This window comes from Xyrauchen texanus, chromosome 7 (assembly GCF_025860055.1).
Source record: "Xyrauchen texanus isolate HMW12.3.18 chromosome 7, RBS_HiC_50CHRs, whole genome shotgun sequence".
Classification (NCBI taxonomy): domain Eukaryota; kingdom Metazoa; phylum Chordata; class Actinopteri; order Cypriniformes; family Catostomidae; genus Xyrauchen; species Xyrauchen texanus.
The window spans coordinates 28531045-28544043 of record NC_068282.1 but is presented as its reverse complement, the minus strand read 5'-3'; the positions used below and the strand labels follow the sequence as shown (position 1 = coordinate 28544043).

General features: G+C 35.5%; 1 protein-coding gene across 1 annotated transcript in view; it reads right to left on the bottom strand.

Annotated features, from left to right (window-relative positions):
- Nucleotides 1–1777: 1777 nt before the first annotated feature.
- The window catches only part of hs2st1b (heparan sulfate 2-O-sulfotransferase 1b), a 164744-nt gene continuing 153522 nt past the window's right edge, over nucleotides 1778–12999 (bottom strand). The window contains exons 3-7 of the mRNA XM_052130914.1: nucleotides 11701–11786; nucleotides 11264–11402; nucleotides 10824–10921; nucleotides 6968–7125; nucleotides 1778–5634 (exon numbers count right to left, since the gene is read on the bottom strand). Of these exons, the coding sequence (XP_051986874.1) occupies nucleotides 5408–5634; nucleotides 6968–7125; nucleotides 10824–10921; nucleotides 11264–11402; nucleotides 11701–11786 (708 nt within the window). The 3' untranslated portion in view covers nucleotides 1778–5407. The remainder of the gene's footprint in view (nucleotides 5635–6967; nucleotides 7126–10823; nucleotides 10922–11263; nucleotides 11403–11700; nucleotides 11787–12999) is intronic.

Here is a 12999-nt window from a genome sequence, read left to right as displayed (position 1 = left end):
GGTTATTGTATTGATATCAGTTAATGCTACATTCTTTTAAAATATATATTTTTGTGTTCTACAGAGAAAGTCAGTCATGGGTTTGGATTTAGGAAACCAACAGCTGACTGAGAATTAAATTTAAGCAGTAATGTGTCGACACTGATAAAATGATAAAAGCATGGTCTTAAAGACAGCAATGTTTATTTGAAATATACAGTTGAAGTCAGAAGTTTACATACACTTAGGTTGAAGTCATTTAAACTCATTTTTAACTCCACAGATTTCATTTTAACAAACTATAGTTTTGGCAAGTCGTTTAGGACATCTACTTCGTGCATGACAAGAAATTTTTCCAACAACTGTATACAGACAGTCTGTTTCACATTTAATTGACTATACCACAATTCCATTGGGTCAGAAGTTTAAACACACTAAGTTAACTGTGCCTTTAAGCAGCTTGGAAAATTCCAGAAAATGCCTTTAGACAATTAGCTTCTGAAAGGAGGTGTAATGAATTGGAGGTGTACCTGAGGATGTATTTTAAGGCCTACCTTCAAACTCAGTGCCTCTTTGCTTGACATCATGAGAAAATCAAAAGAAATCAGCCAAGACCTCAAAAAAATAATTGTGGACCTCCACAAGTCTGGGAGAAACTTCCAAACGCCTGAAGGTACCACATTCATCTGTACAAATAATAAATAGTATGCAAGTATAAACACCATGGGACCATGCAGCCATCACACTGCTCAGGAAGGAGACGCATTCTGTCTCCTAGAGATTATGTAGTTTGGTGCGAAAAGTGCAAATCAATCCCAGAACAACAGCAAAGGACATTGTGAAGACGCTGGAGGAAACAGGTAGACAAGTATCTATATCCACAGTAAAACAAGTCCTATATCAACATAAACTGAAAGGCCGCTCTGCAAGGAAGAAGCCAATAATCCAAAACCACCATAAAAAAGCTAGACTACAGTTTGCAAGTGCACATGGGGACAAAGATCTTACATTTTGGAGAAATATCCTCTGGTCTGATGAAACAAATATTGAACTGTTTGGCCATAATGACCAGTTATGTTTGGAGGAAAAAGGGTGAGACTTGCAAGCCGAAGAACACCATCCTAGCCGTGAAGCATGGGGGTGGCTGCATCATGTTGTGGGGGTGCTTTGCTGCATGAGGGACTGGTGCACTTCACAAAATAGATGGCATCATGAGGAAGGAAAGTTGTGGATATATTGAAGCAACATCTCAAGACATCAGCCAGGATGTTAAAGCTTGGTCGCAAATGGGTCTTCCAAATGGACAATGACCCCAAGCATACCTCCAAAGTTGTGGCAAAGGCTTTGGAGTGGCCATTACAAAGCCTTGACCGTAATGTTTTGTGGGCAGAACTGAAAAACTGTGTGCGAGCAAGGAGGCCTACAAACCTGACTCAGTAACACCAGTTCTGTCTGGAGGAATGGCCCAAAATTCCAGCAACTTATTGTGAAAAGCTTGTGGAAAGCTACCCAAAAATGTTTGACCCAAGTTAAACAATTTGAATGCAATGCAACCAAATAATAACAAATTGTATGCAAACTTCTGACCAACTGGGAATGTGATGAAAGAAAAAAAAGCTGAAATAAATCATCCTATCTACTATTAATCTGACATTACACATTCATATAAATTAAAATAGTGATCCTAAATGACCGAAGACAGGGAATGTTTTCTATGATAAAATTTAGTTGTGAAAATGAATTTGGCTAAGTTGTATGTAAACTTAAGGCTTCAACTGTATGTATGTATGTATGCATGTATGTACATACATACACACACACACACACACACACACACACACACACACACACACACACACACACACACACACACACACACACACACACACACACACACACACACACACACACAGGCGGCCAAAAGCTTGGAATAATGTACAGGTTTTGTTCTTATGGAAAGAAATTTGTACTTTAATTCACCAAAGTGGCATTCAACTGATCACAAAATATAGTCAGTACATTAATAACGTGAAAAATTACTTACAAATAGACTTCTTAAACTACTTCAAGGAGTTCTCATCAAAAAATTATCCACGTGCAGCAATGAAAGCTTTGCAAATCATTGGCATTCTCGCTGTCAGTTTGTCTATATAATTCCTGTAGTACTTGTCACATATGTGGCTGTCTTGTCAGGCACTTTTCACGCACCTTACAGTCTAGCTGATCCCACAAAAAGCTCAATGGGGTTAAGATCCACTACACTCTTTTCCAATTATCTGTTGCCCAATGTCTGTGTTTCTTTGCCCACTCTAACCTTTTCTTTTTGTTTTTCTGTTTCAAAATAGGCTTTTTCTTTGCAATTCTTCCCTTAAGGTCTGCGCCCCTGAGTCTTCTCTTTACTGTTGTACATGAAACTGGGCCTTCCACATCTCTTTCTGGCCTTGCTAAAGATTGAGTGATGAGTTTCTAGAGCAGAGGTCGATAACCTTTTTTCACTAAGTAGCCAATTTAAAAAAAAAATTGGTTGATGCATTTTTTCGAAAGAGACATACCACAAACGAATAATTGACTATTTTCAAAAACGACGTTTATATTGCCCGCAGACTACTCAAAAACAAACAAATATGCAAACATTTATAGGTAATATGTTCCAATATGGAATTGAGTACACATATTTGTGCGGGTCTCCATAAAATGAATTTACAATTCTTCATGAAAAATGTTACTTCGCGTTTGGGCTGGGTGATATGTAAAAAATATTTGAATGATAATCGCATTTAAAATATTGGGATATCCGATTATATGATGAATATTTTTGCTTGATTGATTTTGGTTAAAAAATTTACTTATTGAAACACGTAAAACTTAAACCCAAGACATTTATAAATTCAAATTGCACTTTAAATGAAATGAAAAAAGCAATAAAATAACAAAGTTATCAAAGAAACGTATAACCACCTCCCCAAATACAAACATTCACCATCTCCAACGACCCATTTGCCATCAAGCAAGTATCAGTCAACAACACCAGGTGAAAAATTACTAATAGCATACAAATTAAGAACTAAAGACAAGTATAACTGTAAATATATTTATAATAATCATCATAATAAATAAGCCTAATAAATTCCTGTGTGTTCCCAAAAATGCAGCCAATTGTGTTTTATTGCATTTTGGTAATACAGCTTATGCTCCCTAAAGAAAAGAAAATAGAAATCAATTTTAGGTTCAATGTGAACGTGTCTTGAATTATTTTATATTTGAATCACTTTCATCTTTGTTTCTTTAATATAAACATACCTTATATATTACTGAAACCTGCAGTGTCACATTCACAATGTGTAAGAGCGAACTAAACTCGCAATTCCTCACGAGATGATCAGAGATCATTTGCTGCATTCTCATAGATTACATTATTCTTCCAAACAGTTTTCAGTTGAATGAAACAGAGAAAAACAAATAATAACTCTTTAGATGTGCTTGCTCCACGAGACAGTTTCCCGTTGCTTGCCAAACAGCAATTCAGTCTCCAGCACTGACAGCTTTTCTTTTGACTGTTCTTAAAAATATAATAGAATGGGTTTCTTCAAGCGCATGATTTAGCTATATGACAAATTTAGATTAAAGGAAATCAAAACTGTTATTGACTTCAAGCTTTGCAATCACACCCACACTTTCTGTTGGAAAATTATCTCTAGAAAGTTTGAAATATGTTGGTAAATGGTGAGACACCCGGCGAGCCACTTGATTTTTAACAAAGAGCCACTTGTGGCTCACGAGCCATAGGTTCCCTACCCGTTATTGACCTAATATGGACCTTAAGATATGCCAGTCTATTGCATACTGTGGGAACTCAAACACAATGTAAAGCTTCATTTAACAAACCAAATAGGTTTCAGCAGTGTTTGATATAACGGCAAGTTATTTTCTAGTACCAAATTAGCAATTTAGCATGATTACTCAAGGATAAGGTATTGGAGTGATGGTTGCTGGAAATGGAGCCTATCTAGATTTGATATAAAACAAAAATAGTGATGGTGCTGTTGTTTTTACATCAGTAATGTCCTATATTTTGGATACTATACTATACTTTGTCATCAGTTGAATTCCACTTTGGTGAATTAAATGTACAAATTATTCCAAACTTTTGGCTGTCAATGTGTGTGTGTGTGTGTGTGTGCATATATACATATTTAAACAAATGGAACAACCCAAATAAAAAAGATATCTGGCAGTTTAAAAAAACAAACTTAAAGTACAGACATAGTTTGAAACAATACATGAACAATTGCTAAAACCAGGGCATGTGATGAAAGGTTATTTATGAAGGCACTATTGAGTGTAAAACTAATGTTGGTTTAAGCCTTGATCTTTTCATTCACAACTGAACCCTGTGACCTAAATGACATTCAGAGACAAAGACAGATATAGAGATGACTTCCTCCCAGGTCTTCTGGTAAAACACACCACAGCAAACCTGTATTTATGAATGCTGAGGGGGCAGTGGTCTGTAGAGACCAAGTTACCTTGAGCTTATACTGAGCTACAAGATGATACCAGTAGTTACTGCTCAAGGAACCTACCATGTTATTTAGATTTCTAAATCTGCCTCACACTTGCAGTAGCAGATAAAATCATGATGAAGGACTGCTACTCAAACTGTGTTTTGTTTATTTGAACTGTTAAACATGGTCTGTTAAATGGCTTGACAGTTCATCTCAGAGGTCAGTGTAACTTCTTTTCTGTTACTTTTTAGAATATTTTACCTGGGAACTGGGATGAAAAAGAGCAATAGAAAAGAAAAAAAAAGATCCCCCAAACAATGTCTATGTTCTATCTCATTAAGTTTAAACTAAACACATCTGAAATTCTTACAACCATTTGGTCCAATTACATAAAATATATCTGTAAATACAATTTTGACCACTTTTTATCCTCTGGCTTCAATACCTTTACTTAAGTCTGTAAACACTGTTCATGGCATTCTATTAAAAATGAATATACACAATGCAGAAAGTGTTATAAATCCACAAAACATCAGTTAGTAGTAAAATAAGGAAGTGCTCCTAATGTACCAAATGTCTGGTACAAAAAGCAGTACCCTGTTCGAAATGTACCTTTCACAACAGTGACAGATGGCCAAACATTTGCTGACATTTTCTTTTGGAAGGCATAATGAAATCAAACTCATTTTTGTCTTTCATTTTGTTTTCAAGTTGACATCAGAAGTGCCATCACTGTTGTCTGGAAGTCCATAAAACGATTCCGGTCTCAAAGTTGCTGGTTGATACAGTGTCTCAATGTCTGCACTGCGACATTTGTGTCCGTGTTCTTCTTTTCCCAGAACATGTGACTGAACAGTACTTAAACAAGCCAAAGGACACAAGCTTATAATATTATAAGCAATATTACTCAACATCTACTTGCTCTAGTTTACTTTTGGATAGATCTTCTCGTAAAAGTAGTTCTGTGCCAGCAGGTAGAGTTCTCCGTCTTTTTCCCTAACACTGTGAGCACGCACAAACTGAAACTGCTCCAGGGCAAACTCGTAGAACTCGTTCTCCATCTTCCATATGTTTGACTGCTGCAGTTTTGAGATGGACTCTTTAGCTGGAGGTTTCTTCTCACTCGTTTTCCTCAAGTGAGACTTCTTACCTGCAGGTGAAATTAAACACATACGATAATGGAGTTGGTCAAACTCAAGACTTCAATATTACTGATTTAATATTTTAATGGTGAGCATTCTTGATAATTATTAAGTATTGCTAATAACCAAACCCGCTCCTGAACGAAGTGCCCAACACATTTATTGGCCCAAAATGTAAAATGATTAGACTTCTGTTTTGTTTAACCTTATGGAAATTAAACATGGTTTTACTACAGTAACCACTGATCTTTATTCAGTGTCTATATTATAGATCAGACAGTAACTAAAGTTTACCTATGGTATTTGTAGTAAAACCATAGTAACCACAAAATTAACCATGTTTACTACAGGCATGGTTTCTGACAAAAACATCAAAAAAACATTACTACAGTTGTAGTTACTACAATATTAGTATAGTAAAAGCATGGTTTTATAAAATAATTAATGGACATATTAAATATGCTATCAAATTTATTCCTTGTTTTGATTTTGAGTTATTAAATATAGTAAGGATCACTTATTGTATTGCATTTATGCAAATCTTTACAAAATGTGTTTTACATTTATTTCAGATTGGTTAAATCTGCCCTGTAGAAACATTTGGCAACAGACTGCTGAGGGCAGTCATCTCTCATTTCCAAATAATTATTCCTCAAAAGTATTAAAAGAATCGTTACTGGAACCGGAACAATTAAGATGAATTGGAACCGGAATCTTTACATTTCTTATGATTCCCATCTCTTATTTAGGACTGATCCATAAATCAATACTCAAAGTAAAGGTACACATATTCAAAAATATTTTTAATAATCATGTAAACAGAAATGTTTGAACAAAAATATGTACAATTTCATCTTGATTTTTCTGAAGCCAAACCCAAAAATTAGGCTTCGCTCTTTTTAACTGGGCTTAGCAAAGGGCATGCCTATTTTCTAACAAGCTCTTTCTCATTTTCTCCTTTGCAGAGATTTGAAGGACACGTGTTGCTGCTCGGCCTTCATCCTCCATTTCTCTTCTGTGCATGTAGCCCATGGTGGCTGAATATTAGGTGATTAAAAAGCAATTCCGTACCATGCAGACATGTTTTGCATTTCCATTAAATAAATTAGACTCAAAAATATATACTAATTGACAAATTAGTACAAACAACGGTTTATCATTTTAACTGTTGTATCGCCCACTAGAAGTGCAAAATTACTTAACGTTACCTGTCATTTAGAGCATGCTTTTTATCTAAAGCAACTAACAGTAAAGTTATTGATGAAACAGCAAGTACCTTGCTCAAGAGGACAATAGTGCGATAGCATTAGATTGTTTAACCCTCAGATGACAAACATGTACCTGTGCGGTAGAGTTCTGTTGCTCCTCTGAAGAACCGTGGCAGCGCTGCCTCAAGCATCATTATAAAATCCTCCAGCTCCTCTGTTACTCCCACCAGCAGATACTCATTCACCAAATTATACTTGGCCTGCTCTAGAGCCCACCTGCTTCCAACATTCCTGCACATACAAAAACATTTCCATCTAAAACAGTGATTCCTACTAAGAAGGTTTATAAAGTTCCTCCTTCTGTGTTCACTTTGACTGGAAGTGCCATAGAGGTGGTTCATTTTTATAAGTACCTTGGCATTTGGCTTGATGATGCTCTCACTTTTAAACCTCATATAGACAACCTTGTGAAGAAACTCAAACTTAAACTGTCTTTTTTCTTTCGAAATAAATTTTGTTTTTCTTTTAAAGCAAAAAAGCAGCTAGTCACTGCAACATTTTTATCTGTCTTAGATTATGGTGACCTGGTGTATAGGACCGCTTCAGCACAATGTCTGCATAAGATTGACACTGTTTATCATGCGTCTCTGAGATTTATTACGAATTGTAAAAATATGACCCATCATTGTGAATTAGATTCCAGAGTGGGATGGCCATCGTTGTCCAACAGGAGATCAGGGCATTGGCATATTTTTATCTATACGGCCATGCTTGGTCTGTTGCCATCCTACATCAATAGTTTAATCACATGGAGAAGTGTTGGTTCTTATTCATTGCGATCAAATGATCACTTGCTGCTCTTTGTTCCATTTGCCCAAACAGAACTGGGGAAAAGGGCTTTTGTCTACTCCGCTCCTTCTGCATGGAACTTTTTGCAAAAAGACTTGAAATTATCTGAGCTCATTTCCTTAAATGCTTTTAAGTCCAGATTGAGAGAACCTGAAATGACCTGTTTAAATTGTAAATGTTTTTAATTATTTGTGTTGTATAACCTTTATAAATGTAATTGATTGTGTTTTTGCTGCCTCTTGGCCAGGACTCCCTTGAAAAAGAGGTTTTTAACCTCAATGGGACTTTCCTGGTTAAATAAAGGTTAAATAAAAAAAATATTTTTAAACAAATTCACAACCAGGGGTATATGTAGCCTAGAGGGTCCCTTAAAGGAATAGTTCACTTAAAAATGAAATTGACTCATTATTTTTTCACCCTACTGTTGCTCTAAACACATTTCTTATGTTCTTCCATAGAACAGAAAAGGTAAATTTTTACAAAAAGGTCTTCACAGGGTTTATTTGCCAAACTGTGAGCGAATAGTAACTCATCAAACTGGTTCATTGCATCTTGTGACTAAATGTGCAACTAATGACATTTGATGTTACTAACATATAGTGGCATCTCTACATTAAGGGCAAGTGGGGCTGAACCTCAACAGATGCGGTGCTGTTGTGCAAAATGCGTGACATATTCAAACATTTATTTTAAAGCGATAGTTCACCCAAAAATAAAATTCAGTCATTGTTTATTCAGCTCTGTGATGTTATAATTTCTGCATCTTTAACTTGTTTTATGTCAAGACAACAGAATATATTCATTTGATAAATTATACTATTATTAAAGGTCTGTTGCGTTAAAGCCATTTAATCATTCTCATATTCTGTGTGTGGGGCTAGCCCATCGTCCTATATGTTAATCAAGGCAGACCTAGATAATATCATGAGCATGTGCAACAATCATTCAACGATAGCCTGAGGGGCACATTTGCCTTTGCCCCTAGCCAATCAAAAGCTTTGATCATACGTATGTCAGGCTGACATGGCTCTCGGAAATGACACCTCTTCATTGCCAACCTGCGTAGTGAACTTCATTGTTAAGTTTTAAAAACTACTTATCTTAATGTGCTGCTGGTTTGCTTAGATAAAGTACAGTTCAAATGCCATTGCTTTTAAGTACTGTTGATACATTGGATTGTAATACATAACAAATAACTTCAAAATATTCAGGCTTTCATTTTGATAAGTTTTGTTATGCAAGTTCGTGAGAAAATATGCTTGCACAGCCTTTGACGATATGCATATATCTGGTTTGCTTTCAAAGTCACTTGAGCTTTTTGACATGGATATGCATATTTTAGTGGTGGTTTGAGCTAAGAATTAAATTAATAGGGATGTTTCTAAGTGGAATCATGTTCAAAAGTTGCGATATAAAAATGTTTTATCCATCACACATGTAATAAGTAAAAGGTCGATCATGATCTATTTTATCTGTTATACTTGTTTTCATTTTATAAGTACTACGGCAACATTGAGGGAGATAGCTTCCATTATAATGGCAAATATATTACAGTGGATAGGCTTATATGATAAATTTTTGACTCTATCATATAGTGTGATGAAACCAATGAGTTCTAGGGAGAAAGTTCTACCAATTAACCACTATGCTAAAACAAGATTTTGTCTGATCTGAAAATTTGAAAATGCGTATAAATATATGCACAAGTTCACGGAACTTATTCAGTGTGACTGATACTTTTTTGCACTTTATTATCATGCAGTAACACACTGACATTATGAAATCCAAACACAATTAGTCAAAAGAGGTGGATAATACCAGGTGTAAATTGCAATGGCACCTGTTAATACCAGGGAATACACATGGCATACATGCACTCCCGCTGTGTGTGAGAGAGTTTAAAGTCAATACTGATGCACTAGGTTGAAATTATTTTAGTTTTGTTATTTTTCATCTGTAAAAATGACAAACAGCATTTGGAATTATTCTTCAAATACAAAAATCGGAAAATGACAGAATTTTAGGTTAATGCAACCCCTGAATTCATGCTGTGTTAAATGATTGTTTGAGCCCCACCAGAAATATTGAGCCTGAGTCACCACTGTTAACACAGCCCCCATATTTTACTGAAGCGCTATATTAATTATATGATTTGATTTCAGAGTGAACACAGACTTAAATTTTCATTCAGCTCATCACATAAAGTGATCATATGGCTTCAAAAGACTTGGAATATAGTGCATGAAATGATTACTTTTACTGTGGTTTTCAGTTTTTTTATTTTTTTATTCCAAGCCTGAGAAACCAGAGTACCTATTCACTTACATTATGGCAAATAAACCCAGTGGAGACTTTTTAAAATGATACCTTTTGTATTCCACAGAAGATTAAACAATCATACAGGTTTTGAGCGTTATTAGGGTGAGTTTGGGAGAAATATCCGTTTCAGAATGTTCATGGGGTACTTTTGATTTTGCTTTTGCTTGATTAAAACTATAAAACAGAAAGTGTGACAAACTGATTAAAATAACAAAAAGTAAATAATGTCCTGGGATCTTCGAGTTCCTTTTAAGGGAAGATAACATGTGTGTAAGTTTTGTACATTGTTGTGGGTCACCCTAGTAGGAAAATATATGTGGGTAGACAATGGACAAAGGTGGAATTATGCATAAGTATTCTTTACATGTTTAACCTGCACTTCTCTCTCTTTCACAATTCTACAACAATCTGTTAAAATACTGAACTCAATGCAACACTGAAATAAATAAATAATGTATCATCTTTCTCCACTCTTCATGGTCTTAATCTTACATACATAACATATGTTTTGTTGTTGGCATGCCGCAAAAGAACACTGATGGTATTCTCATTAACAATGGCAAAAATGATTGGTTTAACTAGTTTCATTTTAAAAGAAGAGTTAAAAGAAGCACATTTATGGTTTGGTGTCCATGGAGAGGTATTTGAGTCTGACTGAAGGGGCTGTGGAAGGAAGTACATGAGACAAAAAAAGTTGGGAAACACTGACCTACATGGTTTTGAAAATGAATCAATACAAGTAACTTTGACCTCATCGATTTGTCTAATAAGAAAGCGCACTTTGTTAAGAGGAAAACTTCACACTGCATCATGTTACCCACCAGCACTCAGAGTAATGGCCACAGAAGAACGGGATCTGTAACCATAGCTTCTCAGGTGCGCAATCAGAACCTCCGGATGACACACACTCATCAAACGTCTGAAACACAGCGTGACGCAGAATTACATATCAGGATACACATGTTGAGAACATAAATTGTTGTTTCATCAAAACTTTTCATATTGGTTCAATAGAATAGTGGTTGATTTATCAAATATTGTTACAAATATGTTTAATGTACAGTCAGTTGGTCAAACTGCAAAATTAACACAGACTGGGTGTTTAGGACCCTAACACTAAGTGGAATAAAGGCGTTGATTTTGCGATAAAGACAGGATGATTGTACTTTATCCTGGTTATTATATTGGCTACTGAACAAATAAATACATTTAAGGGCATGCAATATTGATTCGATTTGAAATTTTGTGAAAAGGCCATTACCTTTTTGTCCCCCTGCTTTCTCCGTCTGAGACCGGGTCGGTAATCATCTCCAAACCGCAGAAAGTAGTAGTATGACACCAACCTCTCAATGGGGTCCCGTATGATGTTGATATAAACTAGCTTACCCTTAACCCCAAACCTATGTGGGAAAGTATGAATCTTTAAAAATATTCTTCCGTTTACAAATTCTGTATATCCAGTGAATTGCAAAAGAAATCATGTTCCATTTTCAACCACTAGAGTGCAGCAGCACTTCAGTATATCTTATGTCTGTGACTAAAGTAGCATTCTGATGGATTTATTTTATTTTTTTTCCTTTCCAGCAAGGGACAACACTGGTTATAATCACATAATTTAAGTAATAAATTCATAGTACCTGAACTACAGTACAATAAAGTACAGTACACAGTTTTTGTATATGATCATTGATGACTCACTTTGAAAAGTCCAGGTAGGCGACATGGCCGTGGTAGAAACCTGGTTTCATTTCCCGCCAGGATGTCACATTCCTTACAAACCTCATCTGTAAGCACAAGATTACGAAATAGAGTTGTCTTTCCACACTTTATAATATATACAGTGGTCCCATACAGTATTTGGAAACTTAAGCCACAATTACAACTATATTTATGTTTTGCATTACACAAAATATCAAACTAAGTGGCATAGAAGAATATTTCAGCTCTGTAGGTCCATACAATGCAAGTGAAAACCAGACCTTTCAAGCTCCAAATATCACATAAATGTAGCAAAAAAGTAATCCATACAACTCCAGTGGTTAAATCTGTCTTCTAAATTGATTCAAACACTTTGTGAGAAACAAATCAATATTTCGATCCTTTTTTTACTATAAATCTCCACGTTCACTTTCAGAATGTGAACAGTGGCAACAGTGGAGATTTATAGTAAAACAGGACTTAAATATTGATTTGTTTCTCACCCACACCTATAAAATAGCTTCTGAAGACATAGATTTATCCACTGGAGTAATATGGATTATTTTTGTGCTGCTTTTATGTGATTATTGGAGTTTGAAAGATCTGATCACATTCACTTGCATTGTATGAACCTACAGAGCTGAAACATTCTTCTAAAATCTTCATTTGTGTTCCGCAGAAGAAAGAAAATCATATGAATCTGGGATGGCATGAGGGTGAGTAAATGAGAATTTTCATTTTTGTCTGAACTAAACCTTTAAAGCTAGGGTGTGCAATCTCTTCCAGAATGTTTTTTTTTTTTTTTTTGTTATACTGGTTGAAAGTCTCTTCACATCCTGATAGCAATCAATAATTTAAATGGTCTAAATGTAAAAAAAAAAAAAAATCCACCAACACGACTCTCCTCCTGGTGCTTAGACTCTGCTCTGTGTGTGTGTGTGTATATGTGTGATAGAGGCGGCGAAGCTTTGGAGACACCTCTGAATCGAGGGTGGGCTCTATGCTTTCAAAGCTAGCTTACTAACTGCTAGCCTCTCTGGATTGCACACTCTAGCTTTAAGACCATTTGTTGTAAAAAGTAATTGCAAAAATGGCTCAGAAAAGATTAGTTATTCCTGAGAAAAGGACTACCATCATTTGTTTGCACATGCCATATTGTTACCTAATGCAATAATATTCAAACATTTTTGAGTGTGACTTAATTGTCCACAAGTGTCCAAATATGTTTTTGTGGCCAATGTATTTATACTGTATGTGTATGTGCGATATGCCATGCCCCATTATCCAATATCCAAATCT